The following is a 17,944-nucleotide window of genomic DNA, read 5'->3' on the forward strand; positions in this document are numbered from 1 at the left end:
AACGGGTAGACCGTTCCTGAGCCAGAGCCGTAGACTCTGTAAAGAAGGAGAGAAGACGGAACTCTGTGCGTTCCGAATAGGAGTTGTTGGGACGGCGCTTGTCTTATACAAACGGGAAGACCGATCCTGGGACCGAGCAGTAGACTCTGTAAAGAAGGAGAGAAGATGAAACTCGTACAAGAGGAGAATTCCGAAGATTGTGTCCGGCCATAGCGTCCGATAGCGTGACCGTAAAGCGTGTACAAGCGCAAGAAAAAGCGGAGCCTTGGTGAAATTTTTGGTGCGTACCACGGGAAGGAAGCTTTGGGTATCTGTCCCGTGGGCCCTAACGGTGCCGAGCATAAGCAAAAGAGAACGGGAAACTTGCCGGAGCAGCGGCAGATCGAAGATGAAAATTCTCTTCGGAAGGTGGAACGCAGGCGTCTGCAGACGGAAATAAGGGAAAGCGTTCCTAATGCAGGAGAAGATATTTTAAGTAGCGGTATTAATTACGGGAAGCCTTAAGCGACCCTAACATTGAACATTCCTCCCCTACCTCCCCGCTTTCATCATCGCAGCAACCGGTCAAAGAGGGGAGTGAGAAACCAAAGGTTTTTTTGTAAAATCATAAAATCTTTTTACCACTTTAGACCAAATTTTAAGTCTCGACCTAACCCGCACGGTGATTATACGGTCATAACGTAATTTTCATCGCAACTCGAAATGCCTTAAAAACTCAAAATATCACGGCAAGAAAAGACCTCATTTGATTTTATTCGAGTTGAATGTCCAGATCCAAATGAAGTTTATTAGTAGTATTAGCTCATAAGAAGAGAGGATGAAGAAATACGATGAGGATTAAAATTAATAAGTCCTTTGTAACGTATTACGACATTTGAGCCGTGTCTGATTAGTCGCCATCGTGCCGCTGCCCAGCCGTTCCCAGGATGCCGATCTGGGCAGATTTTTTGCCTGTGGATATATCATCTATAGCTATTTATTGAAAAACGTCAAAAATTTTAAAATCATTTTGAAAATAACGCGTTTAGGAATTTTAAGCGCAAAAAAGTCACGAGAACCGACTCCCTTAGGAAAAGATATTTTAAGTAGCGGTATTAATTACAGGAAGCCTTAAGCGGTGTGAGGAGAATTCGCCTCCTCACACGCTAAGACAGCAATAGCCAATCAGTTTAGGGGGCCGCAGGAGATAGGCTGATGACCAATACGAACGGGGAGGGGTAGGGTTCACCATCAAGGGCGAAGACAGAATCGAGGTGGAACGTAACGGTTCCTGGAGCAGCAGTAGACGAATGGAAGGACAGGGTTACAACGCCCAGTGGGAAGACGGAATCAACGTGGAACGTAACGGTTCCCGGAGCACCAGCAGACAAGTGGAAATGCAAGGTTACATCGTCCAGTGGGAAGACGGAATCAACGTGGAACGTAACGGTTCCCGGAGCCCCAGCAGACAAATGGAAATGCAAGGTTACATCGCCCAGTGGGAAGACGGAATCGACGTGGAACGTAACGGTCCCCGGAGCACCAGTGGACGAATGGGAAGGCAGTGAGGGCAGTGAGAGGCAGAGCTCCATCATCGAGTGGAAGGCGGATCAACGTGGAACGTAACGGCTCCCGAGGCGACGGCGGGCACATGAGCCCGCCGCGCAGCGGAGTTCAGGATGGGCGACATGAGTGGGAGCAGCAAAGGAGCAAGGAGCAACAGGGGAGGCGGAGGAGGCCAGCGTCACGTCGCATAGCAACAGCAGGGGTCAGTGGCCGAACGGAAAAGGGCAACGGCCGCACGGATGGCCACCTGCCAGCAGGAAAAAGGAGTAACGGCAGCCCGCCAACGGGAAAGTGGCGTGATCTTGGAAACAGGAGTAACGGCAGCCCGCCAACGGGAAAGTGGCGTGATTCTGGAAGCAGGATTAACGGCAGGAGCAGAGTCCAGGAGGATTAACGGGCGCTCCAGTCAGTATAAAAGGAGGCCCACTGGAGCGGCTCGGGACGAGTCTTTTTAGGAAGCTTGTAGCGTTGAGTTGGGGACCGCCTTTGGAGAGTCCGCCAATCAAGTGTTAGAGCGTTGCTAAAAAGGATTCGGTTGTTTGAGTTGAAAGACCGCCTTTGGAGAGTCCGACAGCCAAACGTAAGGAGAACGAACGAGACAAGGAAAGAACGGTACGAGGACATTTACGGGGAACGACCTAGGCGACAGGAGACGAGTTGGACCAGTTCCTGGCCACGGCAGGTAGCCTTGCTAGGAAGTGCAGAAAGGATAAGTCTGGCGTACGCCATTCGGACTCCTGACTCACAACCAACAGGCGTGGTCCTGCACCGGAAAGGACAGGCCGACTCAAGATCCCGAGCCCGGTTTCGCTCCGGAGGACGAGAAGGACAAGACGAGAGAGGATCGGCGTCGGTTGGTTTCCTCGAAAGCTACAGGGCAACAGAGTCGAGCGTGGGCTATTCCAAGTCAAAGCAGGTAGCCTTGCAAGGAAGTGAGGAAAGAACAAGTCTGGCGTACGCCACGCGGGTTCTTGACTCGCAACCAACAGGCGTGGTCCTGCAGGACGCGGATAAGCCAACTCGGGAACTCACGCCCGCTTTGGAACGCGATCGGGGAGGCCCCGATCACCCACCAAGCAGCTCTTGACCCGGGCCCATTGGCGCGTACGCGCGGTGGTCACCCGGCCGAAAGAGTGACGTACGGTCCTGGACAGGCGACTGACAAGACTTCGGCAACTCCCAATCCAGGCCCGCCGGTGCGGAAAGGCACGGCGTCTCCTGGCGTAGCGGAGCCGGCTGTAGACAGCAATCTCTGAACCAGGGCCGCTGGTGCGCATGCACAGCGGGTTGCGGGGACGACCACCAGTAGCCATCTCCCAAACCAGACTCGCCGGTGCGAAGAGCACGGCGTGCTCCTGGCGTAGCGGAGCCTACAGGCCGCACACCCCGAACCAGGTCCGCCGGTGCGCATGCACGGCGCATCTCCCTGGTGGTGCAGAGGCGACAGCCAGTAGCTATCTCCCGAACCAGCGTCGCCGGTGCGCAGAGCACGGCGTTCATCCTGGTGTAGCGGAGGCTACAGCCCGCCAACTCCCGAGCCCCGGCGGTACGGCGCGTATGCGCGTATCCCCGACGGCGTAGTGGAGGCTTTTCAGTTCATAGCCGAAGGCCAGACCGAACCGAAGAGGTGGAAGGTGACGACGGATCAACGAGGAGGAGCCCCGGCAACAAGAGCAGCAGCGGAAACACCAGAAACGGAGGAGATATCCAGGACGGACACACCAAGGGTCACCAAGGACACACCAAGGGTCACCAAGGACACACCAAGGGTCATTCCCGGGAACCCGCATGAATCACAGTTGTAAACAGAGAGAGCGGAAAATAAAGAGACTACGCAACGTAAAGCTACTTGTATTATTTTCTGGGCTTGGGCAATCACGTCGAATCTATAAATTCGGTGGAACGGATCCGCGAAACTCTGTGAGCTAGCCGCGGCAAATTGTGGCGAGCGGAAGCAGAATAATAGTTCGTTACACCTGGCGCCCAAACTTCGTGATTGCATTTAGCCTAGAAAATAACGTAGCAGAAAGATGGGAAGAAAGAACTGGATATACACATTAAGAAAGGAGGAGCTGAGCGAGGTGTGTAGAGAGCTCGGTCTACCAGCAGACGGGACTGTGGAAGCAATGAGATCCTCAGTGGCAAGGTGGGTCGACGAGTCCAAGGAAGAGGAGGTACTGGCGCTAACACACGGCCTAGAGGAAAGATTTGGACAGAGATCAACCCCCAGGCAGAGAGCAGCCAGCGAAACCGAGAAGTTCATAGAGAGCCTGGCGGTACCAGACCCAAGAATGGGAAGGAGCATGGAGCCGCAGTCAAGGAAGTATGTTCCGGCCCCGGTGGATTACGCCAAAGTAGCCAGACAAGTGCGGGACTGGTCGTTTCGTTTCGACGGTACAGGGGACCCGTTGGAGTTCCTGGACCGAGTAACGTGGTCCGCAAAGACATACGGATTGGACATAAACACGATCCCCAGAGCCATGCCAGAACTACTGCAGGGCAGGGCCCAAAGATGGTTCATCATGAACGACGAAGAATGGCCAACATGGGCGAGGTTCAAGGCAAGCTTTGAGAATTTCTTCCTGCCGAAAGGATACTTCGAGAAGTTGGCGGACCAAGTTCGCCAACGGAAGCAGCGTCGTGGAGAGCCGTTCAAAGAATACATGGTGGACCTCCAGTCACTAATGAAACCATTGGGCAAAACAACGAAAGAAGTGATAGAGAGGCTCGTCGAGAACTGCATGCCGAGGATGAAGATGTTCATAAGGCCATACGCCTGCGCGTCGTTAGAGGAGGTGATGGGCCTAGCAGAGGAGTTCGAGGAACTAGCGCAGGAGGAAGAGGCCTTTAACAGGCAAGTGGCCACGGAGCAAAGGTGGAGCCACAGTCAGCCGCCCGTAAACGAGAGATGGAAGGGAGAAGAACCGCAGCATAGCGAAGCGGCAAGGTACCAGAGGGACCAATGGACCCAGAAAGGACAACGGGACGAGTTCCACCACCAGGCCGTCCAAAACACACAATGGGCACCAAGGTGGCAAAGAGAGGAACCGCGCCAAGGCCCACCGGAGCGACAGAACAGCATGAACCAGAGTTGGATGCCAAGATGGCAGCCTGAGACCCAGCATAGGCCGGCTCCGCAACAGCATAGTCAGCAGAGGGCAGCAGGGCCAAGGCAGGGTTCTGTGGAGAACCCGGCTCAAGCATGCAACAGGTGCGGTGGCATGGGCCATTGGGCCAGCGGGTGCAGGAACCCACGAATTTTGTTTTGCAAGATGTGCGGCGCAATAGGGGTAAGGAGCACGGAATGCTGCCAGAGGGCGGGAAACGCGCAGCGGTCTCAGCAACAGGGAGGAGAGCCGGGATCGCACGGTGCTGCCTCTCAAAATTAATAGGAGGATTATCCGAGGAGGAGCAGCAGCTGACGGCAACCATCGAGGTCGAGGGCACAGAAATAAAGGCCATGCTGGACACAGGAGCAACGGCGAGTTTCATCTCCGAAGAGCTAGCGGAAAGGCCGGAGATCACCGGGCAACGAATCGCAACAAGGAAACTGGTGAAGCTGGCTAACGGAAGCCATACGGAGACACGCGTCGTGCTCCAAGCCAGGATAAGTTTCGGCGATCGCACAAAAACACTAAACTTGCTGGTGATGCCAGGCATGGAGGACGATCTGGTGCTAGGATGGGATTTCCTCAGCGAGTTCGGCACAACCTTGACGTGCGCAGGCCACCGAATTTCAATACCCAAAAGGAAAAGATGGGCCGGCTGCCTGGAGGATAGACTGTCCGTAGCGGTAGCCGGATGCCCGGAAAAATGGGAAGAGGAACGGGTCAGAAGATTCATCGATAGAGAACTGGAGGCGTTCGCAGGCCAGAAGGGTTGTTCGAACATAACACAGCACAGGATCACGATGAAGGACGACATTCCCATAAAACAACGGTATTACCCCAAAAATCCAAAAATTCAGGGGGAGATAAACTCTAAGGTGGAGGAGTTGCTGGAGAAGGGATGCATCGAGCCCTCAAATAGCGCGTACAGTTCACCCATCGTAATGGTGAAGAAGAAAACGGGGCAATGGAGGATGTGCGTGGATTTCCGACAAATTAATGCGAAATCAATAAAAGATGCGTACCCGATGCCTCGCATAAATTTCATTTTGGAGCAGCTGAGAGAAGCAAGGTTCTTCAGCAGTCTCGATTTGAAGGATGGGTACTGGCAAATCCCCCTAGAGGAAAGCAGCAGGAAATTCACCGCTTTCACCGTTCCAGGGAAGGGTCTATACCAATGGAAAGTCATGCCTTTTGGGCTGCACTCAGCCTCGGCAACGTTTCAAAGGGCCCTGGACCAGGTCATAGGCCCGGATATGGCTCCACACGCATTCGCGTATCAGGATGACATTATAGTAATCGGACGCACCAAGGAGGAGCATATGCGGAATCTACAAGAGGTGTTCAGAAGGTTGAGAGCGGCAAACCTGCGGATAAATACGGAAAAGTGCCATTTCTTCAGGCAGGAGCTGCTCTACCTGGGCCACCGGATAACAAGCCAAGGGATCGGAATGGATCCGGGAAAGGTGGCCGCGATTACAGAGCTACAACCCCCGACGAACGTCAAGGGAGTGCGCCAGTTCATAGGGATGGCATCGTGGTATCGGCGGTTCGTCCCAGACTTCGCGGGGATAGCGAAGCCTTTGAACGATCTTCTGCGGAAAGGAACAAAATGGGAGTGGACAACCAAACACCAAGAGGCCTTTGAGACTTTAAAGTCACGGCTGGCAGAGGATCCAGTGCTAGCATGCCCAGACTTCGAAAAAAAATTCGTGCTGCAAACGGACGCCAGCGACTACGGCGTCGGGGCGGTCCTGACCCAGGACACCGAGGAGGGCGAACGCGTGATCGCGTACGCCAGTCGAACGTTGATTGGGGCCGAGAAAAATTACTCCGCAACAGAAAAGGAGTGCCTGGCCATAGTATGGGCGATAAGGCAAATGAGGCCCTACCTGGTGGGGTACCAGTTCGACGTGATCACGGACCACATGGCGTTGAAGTGGCTGAATAACATCGAGAGCCCACTCGGCAGAATAGCGAGGTGGGTATTCGAACTACAGCAGTATGACTACGTCATCAGTTACCGGAAAGGAAAGCTCAATGTGGTGGCCGACGCTCTGTCCCGCCAGCCGGTAATGGAAAAATTTAGGAAAGCCATGGAGGTGGTCGCCGAACAAGGCGGGTGGATAAGCGCATTGAGGAAAAAGATGACAACAAGCCCACAAAAATTCCCGGATTACGTGGAAGAGGGCGGGTTGATCTACCGCCACGTCCCGCATAGAGCCGGAAGCGAGGAAGTGGCGTCATGGAAGCTGTGCGTGCCGCTGGAGATGAGGCAGCAGGTCCTCAATGAAAATCACGACGCACCAACGGCGGGACATCTGGGCGTAAGGAAAACCATAGCCAGAGTGGCCGCCCGGTATTTCTGGCCAGGGATGCAGAGGGACATCCGGAAATACGTCAGGAAGTGCGAGACGTGCCTGAAGTACAAGCCGAATCAGATGCAGATGGCCGGGCAAATGCTGACACAGGTTCCGGAGGAGCCATGGGCGACGGTATGTGCAGATTTCGTAGGCCCACTGCCCAGGTCGAAACACGGCAATACGATGATCCTGGTGATAATCGATCGGTTTTCAAAATGGACGGAGATAGTGCCTCTTCGGAAAGCAACAACAGAGGCGCTGCAGAAGGCATTCAGGGAGAGAATCATCGCTCGATATGGAGTGCCAAAAATAATAATAACGGACAACGGGGTGCAGTTCACCAGTCGCAGCTTCAAGAAATTCCTCGGAGAACTCGGCGTACGCCATCAGTTCACCGCGCCATATACGCCGCAGGAGAACCCCACGGAAAGAGCGAACAGGACGGTAAAAACAATGATCGCCCAGTTCGCTGGGAAAGAGCAAAGGAAGTGGGACGAACACTGGCCAGAGCTAATGTTGGCGGTAAATTCCGCAATCTCGGAGTCCACGGGGTACTCGCTGTGTTTTATAACGCAGGGCAGGGAGCCAAGGATGCCGCGAGCCCTGTTCGACGAGAATGTGTTGGGCACGGGAGCCGAGCAAGGAACACCCATGGAAAACGCGGCGAGACTCAAGGAGACATTCGAGATAGTAAGAAGGAATATGGAGCGAGCTGCCCAGGACCAGGCGCGATATTACAACTTGAGAAGGCGGAAGTGGAGTCCAAAGGTCGGTGAAACAGTGTGGGCAAAGGAGCACCACCTATCAAAGGCGGCTGAAGGATTCGCGGCGAAACTGGCCCCTCGGTACGACGGGCCATATACGGTGGTGGATTTCGTTTCTCCAGTAATTGTCACGTTACGACACGGCAGAACAAGAAGGGAGAAGAGAGCTCATGTGAGCGAGCTAAAGGCTCAAGACACGGAAGAAACAGCAAAGGGATAACGAAAGCGGACAAATACATTGTGTCCGCATAACGGGCACACAAAAAAAAAAGGGGGAAAACAACAACAACAAAAACCCCGCAAGGAGGAGGAGAGCAAGCAACGGGACCATTAGCGGGACATTTCCAGCAACGGGAAATGGATGCGCTATATAAGTGGAGACGTGGGAGATGGTCGGCCTATTCGAAATCAACACGCAGCCGCAAGCATCATCAAGCATGTCGTCCAGCGCAACTATAATTATTTCGTCCGACGACAGCGACGTCGAAATAGTCGGCGACCCTTCGTGGAACGCCAAGAAGGCGAGATCAGAGTGGATGGTCCGGCGGGCAGCAGGAAGAGGAGGATGCATCCCGGTCGGATCCTTCGAGGTGGAGCGGCGGCGCAGGAGCGAGGAGCTGGTCCTGCGCCTGCGAGCGGAGTGGGACAGTCGGCGGCTGGCCCTGATGAAGGTGACGGAGAACATGGCGAGGGCCCGCGTCAAGGTGATTGCCCAAATGCGGAGGAGGAACGCGAAGGAGGCCAGGCAGCGGCGCATCGACGGACGCCAGAGGGCCATGGTCAGGGCGAGGGCGAAGACGGCACGGCAGCGGCGGATCCGGAAGATAGTGGAGACGGCGAAGAGAAGGGCCGCCGCCGGAAGGGTGCGACAGGCCAGAAAGTGGAAGAGGAAGATACCGCCGACGCCACGCCCCAGACCGGAGAGGCCGGAGGAGAAGCCGTGCAGGGCGACCTCGAGCTGGAGGAGGGCCCGGGCGCCGACGCCGTGGCCCGCGGTGCCCCCGACACCGTGTCCACGGGAGAAAAAGGAGGAGCAGCCGTTGGAGAAGGGGCCGTGGGTGTGGCCGGAGCCGCGGAGGCCTGCGCTGGGCCGGCAGACGTCTTGCCCAGAGAAGCGGCCGGCAAGACCGGTGCTGGAGCGGCAGGCATCGGTCGGAGGCGGGCGAGATGTGCCGGAAGACAATTGGCCGCCGGAGCTTGCCGCAAGGGTGAAGGCGGAGATGACCAAGCGGAGAGGAAAACCCGGAAGATGGTGCATCTTGGTACAAGTTGGTGCCACGTGCTTCCGGGTGCGAGGAGGCGGTAGAGGAGTAAGGGTGGTGAGGAGAAGTTGAATAAAAAAAAATGGAACTTAAAAAAAAAAAAAAAAAAAAAAAAAAAATAATTAAATAATAAATAAATAATAAAAAAAGAAATATATTGGATTTTAAAAAAAAAAAAAAAAGGGGGGACAAAAGTTAGTATTAAAAAAAAAAAAAAAAAAAAAAAGGGAAAAGTTTAAAAAAAAAAAAAAAAAAAAAAAAAAATATAATTAAATAATAAATAAATAATAAAAAAAGAAATATATTGGAATTTAAAAAAAAAAAGGGGGACAAAAGTTAGTATAAAAAAAAAAAAAAAAAAAAAAAAAAAAAAAGGTTAGTTTAAAAAAAAAAAAAACAAATTTAAGAAAAAAAGTAATAATAATAATAATAATAAATAAAGGGTAGGAATAAAGGGTTTTAAGAGGACAAAAATAATAAAAGTAAAAAAAAAAAAAAAAAAAAAAAAAAAAAAGGAAAAAAAAAAAAAAAAAAAAAAAAATATATATGGTAGGAACAAGGGGTTTAAAAAAAAAAAAAAAAAGAGTAATAATAGGGTTAGCATAGTTAGTATTTGGAAAAAAAATGAATAATAGGTTTAGCATAATTATTAAAAAAAAAAAAAAAAAAAAAATTAAAGTATATATAACTATAGGGTTAGTAGTAAAAATCTAAACAAAAACAAAGAGAGAAAAAAAATAGGAGGAAAAAGAAAAAAAAAACCAAAACGACCAAACAACGCCAGCGAGAGGGGGAAGCCATCGGCCGTCTTCCGAAGGAGGGGGGAAGGGGATGGGCATCCACACCACACAAGTGGATGGGCATCCCCACCAAAGAGAAGAGCGATCAGGCACAGTTTTTTTTCGGTGAGCTGAGAGTGGCGAAGTTTTCGTTACATTGGCAAGTGTCTCTGTCGTTCCCGAAGAAGGGGGGAAGTGTGAGGAGAATTCGCCTCCTCACACGCTAAGACAGCAATAGCCAATCAGTTTAGGGGGCCGCAGGAGATAGGCTGATGACCAATACGAACGGGGAGGGGTAGGGTTCACCATCAAGGGCGAAGACAGAATCGAGGTGGAACGTAACGGTTCCTGGAGCAGCAGTAGACGAATGGAAGGACAGGGTTACAACGCCCAGTGGGAAGACGGAATCAACGTGGAACGTAACGGTTCCCGGAGCACCAGCAGACAAGTGGAAATGCAAGGTTACATCGTCCAGTGGGAAGACGGAATCAACGTGGAACGTAACGGTTCCCGGAGCCCCAGCAGACAAATGGAAATGCAAGGTTACATCGCCCAGTGGGAAGACGGAATCGACGTGGAACGTAACGGTCCCCGGAGCACCAGTGGACGAATGGGAAGGCAGTGAGGGCAGTGAGAGGCAGAGCTCCATCATCGAGTGGAAGGCGGATCAACGTGGAACGTAACGGCTCCCGAGGCGACGGCGGGCACATGAGCCCGCCGCGCAGCGGAGTTCAGGATGGGCGACATGAGTGGGAGCAGCAAAGGAGCAAGGAGCAACAGGGGAGGCGGAGGAGGCCAGCGTCACGTCGCATAGCAACAGCAGGGGTCAGTGGCCGAACGGAAAAGGGCAACGGCCGCACGGATGGCCACCTGCCAGCAGGAAAAAGGAGTAACGGCAGCCCGCCAACGGGAAAGTGGCGTGATCTTGGAAACAGGAGTAACGGCAGCCCGCCAACGGGAAAGTGGCGTGATTCTGGAAGCAGGATTAACGGCAGGAGCAGAGTCCAGGAGGATTAACGGGCGCTCCAGTCAGTATAAAAGGAGGCCCACTGGAGCGGCTCGGGACGAGTCTTTTTAGGAAGCTTGTAGCGTTGAGTTGGGGACCGCCTTTGGAGAGTCCGCCAATCAAGTGTTAGAGCGTTGCTAAAAAGGATTCGGTTGTTTGAGTTGAAAGACCGCCTTTGGAGAGTCCGACAGCCAAACGTAAGGAGAACGAACGAGACAAGGAAAGAACGGTACGAGGACATTTACGGGGAACGACCTAGGCGACAGGAGACGAGTTGGACCAGTTCCTGGCCACGGCAGGTAGCCTTGCTAGGAAGTGCAGAAAGGATAAGTCTGGCGTACGCCATTCGGACTCCTGACTCACAACCAACAGGCGTGGTCCTGCACCGGAAAGGACAGGCCGACTCAAGATCCCGAGCCCGGTTTCGCTCCGGAGGACGAGAAGGACAAGACGAGAGAGGATCGGCGTCGGTTGGTTTCCTCGAAAGCTACAGGGCAACAGAGTCGAGCGTGGGCTATTCCAAGTCAAAGCAGGTAGCCTTGCAAGGAAGTGAGGAAAGAACAAGTCTGGCGTACGCCACGCGGGTTCTTGACTCGCAACCAACAGGCGTGGTCCTGCAGGACGCGGATAAGCCAACTCGGGAACTCACGCCCGCTTTGGAACGCGATCGGGGAGGCCCCGATCACCCACCAAGCAGCTCTTGACCCGGGCCCATTGGCGCGTACGCGCGGTGGTCACCCGGCCGAAAGAGTGACGTACGGTCCTGGACAGGCGACTGACAAGACTTCGGCAACTCCCAATCCAGGCCCGCCGGTGCGGAAAGGCACGGCGTCTCCTGGCGTAGCGGAGCCGGCTGTAGACAGCAATCTCTGAACCAGGGCCGCTGGTGCGCATGCACAGCGGGTTGCGGGGACGACCACCAGTAGCCATCTCCCAAACCAGACTCGCCGGTGCGAAGAGCACGGCGTGCTCCTGGCGTAGCGGAGCCTACAGGCCGCACACCCCGAACCAGGTCCGCCGGTGCGCATGCACGGCGCATCTCCCTGGTGGTGCAGAGGCGACAGCCAGTAGCTATCTCCCGAACCAGCGTCGCCGGTGCGCAGAGCACGGCGTTCATCCTGGTGTAGCGGAGGCTACAGCCCGCCAACTCCCGAGCCCCGGCGGTACGGCGCGTATGCGCGTATCCCCGACGGCGTAGTGGAGGCTTTTCAGTTCATAGCCGAAGGCCAGACCGAACCGAAGAGGTGGAAGGTGACGACGGATCAACGAGGAGGAGCCCCGGCAACAAGAGCAGCAGCGGAAACACCAGAAACGGAGGAGATATCCAGGACGGACACACCAAGGGTCACCAAGGACACACCAAGGGTCACCAAGGACACACCAAGGGTCATTCCCGGGAACCCGCATGAATCACAGTTGTAAACAGAGAGAGCGGAAAATAAAGAGACTACGCAACGTAAAGCTACTTGTATTATTTTCTGGGCTTGGGCAATCACGTCGAATCTATAAATTCGGTGGAACGGATCCGCGAAACTCTGTGAGCTAGCCGCGGCAAATTGTGGCGAGCGGAAGCAGAATAATAGTTCGTTACAGCGGGATAGCTGCCATATAACTGATTGATCGGACATGGTATAACTTTGGTGTTTTTAGAGTTAGAAAGTTCGAATTTTGTATGAGTGTTATTTTTGGCTAAATACGACATACTAAATTTCATAAGGATTGGCCGAATATATCTTATAGCTGCCATATAACTGAACGATCGGAAATGACCCAACTTTCGTGTTTTTGAAGATAGTAAGCTGGAACTTAGTACAGATTATATTTTTGGTTAGTTGATCCGACCAACCAAATGTCATAACGATCGGCCGACTATATCCTATAGCTGCCATATAGCTGAACGATCGAAAATGGTATTTGGTAGAAATACCAACTTTGGTACTTATTTTGGCTTGGGACTTATTTTTAGCTTTATTTTAATAAATTGCTTATATTATGATATTTTCATAAGGATCGACCAACTATATCCGATGTTTGCGATATATATCCGGTTTAAACTGCAAAGGTATATCAACATCGGCTCCGCCCGAAGCTGGCTTTCCTTTCTTGTTTTTCATTACAGTAACATTAATATTGCTTGCAAAATCGTCGATAACATGATGTTCTTCTAGGTTTGATCCAAAACCGAAAGGTTATTTTGAAGAGTTTGGAGTTTACATGTCGCGATAAAATACAACTCGCAACTTAACTTATATGAAACTTAAAATTTGCATATCACATATTCATGTTAAAAACAGGAGTAATATGTTACACTTGTAAAAAAGTTAATTAGTTAAATGTAAATTACATTTAAGACTTTTTAAAAGCAATAGCAATGAAAAGAAAAATTGTTTTATATATTACGTTTCTTGAGCACTCTGTCCCATCTTCTGACTCCGTTTCGCTGCCAACTTCACGTTCCTCTACTTTTGTAACATCAACCAATTCTTTTTTTTCACAAAATTCTTTTTCAGTTTTAGATGTTGTATGAACAGTGGGTAAATCATTGTCATTTCCAGATTCCATAGATGTGTAAACTTTTTTAGTATCCCCTTCAAATCCCGTTGAAGAGTTTTCTTTGGTATTATCTTTAATTTCCAGCTCATCTTGCAATTGAATATCATCTGTATCAACCGTCACGGTACATTCAAGGGATTTCTCATTTGTGATGTTAATTTGTGGTGAAGAGTTACATTTATCACCAGTAATTCCATCGGTGTTAATGGCTTCAGTATCTCGGTTTGAATTTGGCGATTCTATGCATGATTCCTTTAGTAAGCGGTAGAAGTCAACAAATATATGTACATTCATTTGTATTGATACGGTATATCAGATTCTGAATATTTTTAGTCTTATTATTATTATTATTAGTCTTGGTTGTGTTCTTCAATCCGAATAATTTTTGTATATGTAAAATACATATATACATATATACATGTATGTATATACACTTTCCAGAAAAACTATGCGTACTAACATGTTCGCTCACTTTGGGTTCGCAAAAAAAGTGCTAATAGTACACATAGAAAATGGTATTGAAACAAAAAATCATTTTCCAGTCCTAATTTTTTAGCGGTTTGAAAAAATTGTGTTTTAAAATGTCGATATACTTCTTGTGATCCATTGTGGATTCAATGAATTCAAGATTACCGACTACACTAGACGCCATACATTCCCGAGCCATCATACCACCACCACCGTATTTTATGGTTTGTTTTACAGACTGGAAAATGAGTTTTTATTTCAACAGGACAATGACCCCAAACATTGCGCCCACAATACCAAGCTGTAGATGCCTTTTAATGTAAAAAATCACTTAAATTCGCCACCACAATCCTTTGATTTTAATCCTATTGATCATCTATGGAACCTATAGAACCTATATGGCTCAGGATACTCCAAAATACCATAACATCCAAGGATATGCTCAAAAGAGTCATTCAGGAAGAATGGAGTAAAAGAACGGCAGGAGTAAGATAACGGCAGAATGCAAAATTGTTTGGCTGAAGTTATTAAACGAAAAGGATAACCAACTTTGTACTAATATATAAAAGGTTTTTTTTTATATTTTAAGTTCTGTATGCAGACTTTTTCTGATTGAAAATCAGACTATTGCTTTTAGTTTTTCTATATTATCTTATATATCAAGTTTAAGAGCTGGGAACTAAGAAGTATGTAGGTATGTAGAAGGTATAAGAAGGTATGTTTGTAATGCTAATAAAGCTAAAGCTAATAAAATTTACTACTTTACTACTTTACTACGAAATTAAAAAAAAAAATGAATTTTCTATGTACATATTCTATTACCACTTTTTTCGAAGCCGAAGTGAGCGAACATGTTTGTACGCATAGTTTTTCTGTCAAGTGTATGTATAGATAAACGAAATTGGTCGGATTGATTTCGTATGCAAAACATAATTTAAAAAATATTTCAAAGAACACAATTTTTTGAGCTTATACTGTAATTATTACAGTAATTTTTTTTCGGGAAATAAAAATTCTTACCAGAACTTCAGAGGTGGAATCCATTTCTATAACCAATAAGAACTCGTGATGGGATCTAAAGGTAGAAGTTGAATATTATATGTATGAATGAACACATGTACATATGTACATACATATGTAAATTTTACAACAAGTATCTTTGCAAGTTGATATTAAAGAGAAAATAAAATATTAAATGAAAATTAAAATATGCACACACTCATTTTTTGGTTATTCATCAATTAAAAAACTGTTATGCAATAAAAACATATATTTTCTCATGGATTTAATCTATTTATTTATTATTATATATTTTTTCGTTTATTTTTTAACGTATAAGAAAATACCGTTTGTTTTATAAGAAAAATAAAATCACCGGAGACTTTCAAAAATATTTTAGCGTCAAACAATGATGAACAATCGGAATATTGTACGATAATAAAGTCAAATTCTGTCCTGACCAAAATAATGACCTCGCATGTAGAAGAGTATATGCAATACATATATGCTGTATTTTTTATTATTATGACATCAAGATAGCTTCCACATTCAACACACTTTGTCTATTTTTATAGTGTTAAAATGAGTAACACACATGTTTAAGTGTACACAAAGTCCACAAAATATACATACAAAAATGTATTTACATACTTGAATGCTTATATATACATACATGTGTACATATCTTTGGGTATCACCAGTAAGATAAAATTGACTTTCAAAGGTACATAACATGTGTTTTATATTATAAAAAATATATATAAATAAAGTACATTTATTTTTTGTAAAAAGTTTATACCCGAGTTGCATTTTTCTTTTTGGGTTTCTAGGTGAAATGTTGTTTTAAATCAGAATATTTATACCCTTGCAAAGGGTATTATAATTTTGGTCAAATCTGTTCTACGTATTAAAAGAGACATTTTCGACCCTATAAAGCAGGGATGCCCAAGCTCTACATACGGCACACTATGAGGCCATCGACCACTTTCTGTGGCCTTATATAATACCAGTAAATCGAAAGATTTTATTCACTGAGTTTATTTTGGCCCCTAGTGCGAGCGAAATCCCACACCAATAAAAAAAATCAACAATACATTGGTTCGAGTTACATTGAAGAGAAGATATTGTAACGTTCACAAGAGACTAAAAAAAAAAATTAAAAATATTATCAATATTATAAATAAAACTATATCCTATAGCTGCCATATAACTGAACGATCGAATATGACCCAACTTTCATGTTTTTAAAGATAAAAAGTATTTCATCAACTTTTTCCCTCTTATTTTTCAACGTGGCAAGCAACGTCCCAATTATTTTTGATGCCTTCGCCAAATCAATTGCTTCCTTCTGAAGAACTACGCTGAGCGGATGGGTGAGGGATAGAATGTCGCTGAGACAGAAGAGCCCGACGATGAATTCGAACTGGCACAAAGCCGATAGGAGAATTGTTGCTTTGCCTGCTGTTTCTCTGTTCTTCCACTCACTGATTTTTGACAGAGCTTCGATTATCAACGGTAACTTCGCAACAAATTGAAGGACAGAATCGTGTCTCTCTCCCATCTTGTTTCACACAACTGGACAATTTTTTCACAAAGTATCTTTGCTAATACAGTCACACGTTATGGAAATGGGTTCTTGAAGAATTTGTCCACTTCTCGTATCGCACTGGCAACGTTTTCGATTAATCGTACTTTCACTGACTTTGAAATACTGTTGTTGAGTTTGTGCAAGAAACACGGTGTCATGACAGCATTTTTTGCTTCTTTCCTAATTTCGTTGACTGCTCCGATATCTGACAGCATGACCGCACATCCATCAGTCCCTATCGAAGCGCATTTCTCCATTCGGAGATTCATTTTCCTCATGACTCCAAGAACATTCCTCCCGATGGCAAATCCAGTTAGAGACAATTCTTCATCGGTTCGGTCATTTTTTCCAGTAGTCCTGTAAGCCATTGATCCATCTTCATCCTCGATTACTGCTGATTCTGTGCCCTCCGCGAGAGTATTTTTCGAAAGTTGACCGAATGCGTCAAAAAAAGATACAAAGTCTTCTTGTATGCATGCTTTACCAGGTGAAAAATCGAGGTATCTGAGTACAACGGCAATCTATAACGAGAAACATTATACAGTAAATTTCTGTTTATTTTCTTGGGAACAACCACTATCCGATAATTCAGGCAATAGGCAATCAATCAATTATTATATTTTTACGGAAATTCTACTTCTACGTAATAATTGGCAGGATTAAAGTTTACCTGAGCTTTTCCCGACAGATCTGGAGATTCATCGAAAACAAAATTTCACCTGAAATTTCCTTCGTTTTGCACAGGCGATTTATTTTTCTGAATATCTTCGTCATCTTTATGCCCACGAAGTGGAATATTCCGCTTTCCGCAAAAAATGACCGTTTTCACAATGGGGATAAGTCGTTTTCTGTTCTCTTGCGTTTGCGAAAGATGGTTTTTGTCGAGAAGATTACGGACGCTTCGTTGTGAATTGTGATAGTCTCTCACGAAGTCCTTCCCCGTTGCCATTGCATTCTTATGGTACATATTTTGAGAATGAATTTCTAACACACTCTTGATCCCAACCAAATTTTTGAAATCAGTCAACGGCTGCGTGACATGTACCCCAAGCGGAGTAATCCCTCGATAACCTCCTTGATTTCGAGGCGTAAGCCATGGACAATATTTGCAGAATAGCCCTTTCCTCACGTCAGATAGTACGAGCCACTCTGCATGAGAATCCAAGTGTTTGGAAAAGACGTAGTGTTGGAGGAAGACGGCGTTTCCGTCTTGTCAATGCTTTCAACATGTTTAGGTGGACTGTGCGTCACTACATGAGGAACCTCGTTTTCTTCTCGATGTACATTCGCAACATCTTCATCTAGTTTTCTTTTTTTTCGCAGGTGCAGAAGTAAGCCGATATGGACTTTTGTCGAGATGACTAAGATAGGAATTATATATAAAATAAAGTTCTTCTACCAAGAAGAAAAATACCAATATTGTATCGTACTGAAAATAATAATACACTTGTCGCTTTTTATGCTCCCAAAAATGCCAGAAAAAACTTTCACTAATCATATTCTCCAAATA

At 47.5% G+C, this 17,944-nt stretch overlaps 1 protein-coding gene across 15 annotated transcripts in view; it reads right to left on the reverse strand.

The window, feature by feature from the left end:
* LOC108132472 (myb-like protein X) overlaps window positions 1-15,301 on the reverse strand; it is a 157,259-nt gene extending 141,958 nt beyond the window's left edge. For 10 of the 15 annotated variants that reach the window (XM_070282342.1, XM_070282348.1, XM_070282346.1 and 7 more), the window contains exons 1-3: window positions 15,194-15,301; window positions 14,868-14,922; window positions 13,227-13,631 (exon numbers count right to left, since the gene is read on the reverse strand). In XM_070282342.1, coding sequence (XP_070138443.1) covers window positions 13,227-13,631; window positions 14,868-14,891 — 429 coding nt within the window. In that variant the 5' untranslated portion in view covers window positions 14,892-14,922; window positions 15,194-15,301. Of the gene's footprint in view, window positions 1-13,226; window positions 13,632-14,867; window positions 14,923-14,980; window positions 15,005-15,066; window positions 15,084-15,193 lie in introns of those variants that run through there. The other 5 variants (XM_070282347.1, XM_043213378.1, XM_070282339.1 and 2 more) reach the window with 4 other exon arrangements.
* Window positions 15,302-17,944: the final 2,643 nt, after the last annotated feature.

Source organism: Drosophila bipectinata, chromosome 4 (genome assembly GCF_030179905.1).
Source record: "Drosophila bipectinata strain 14024-0381.07 chromosome 4, DbipHiC1v2, whole genome shotgun sequence".
NCBI classification, from domain to species: domain Eukaryota; kingdom Metazoa; phylum Arthropoda; class Insecta; order Diptera; family Drosophilidae; genus Drosophila; species Drosophila bipectinata.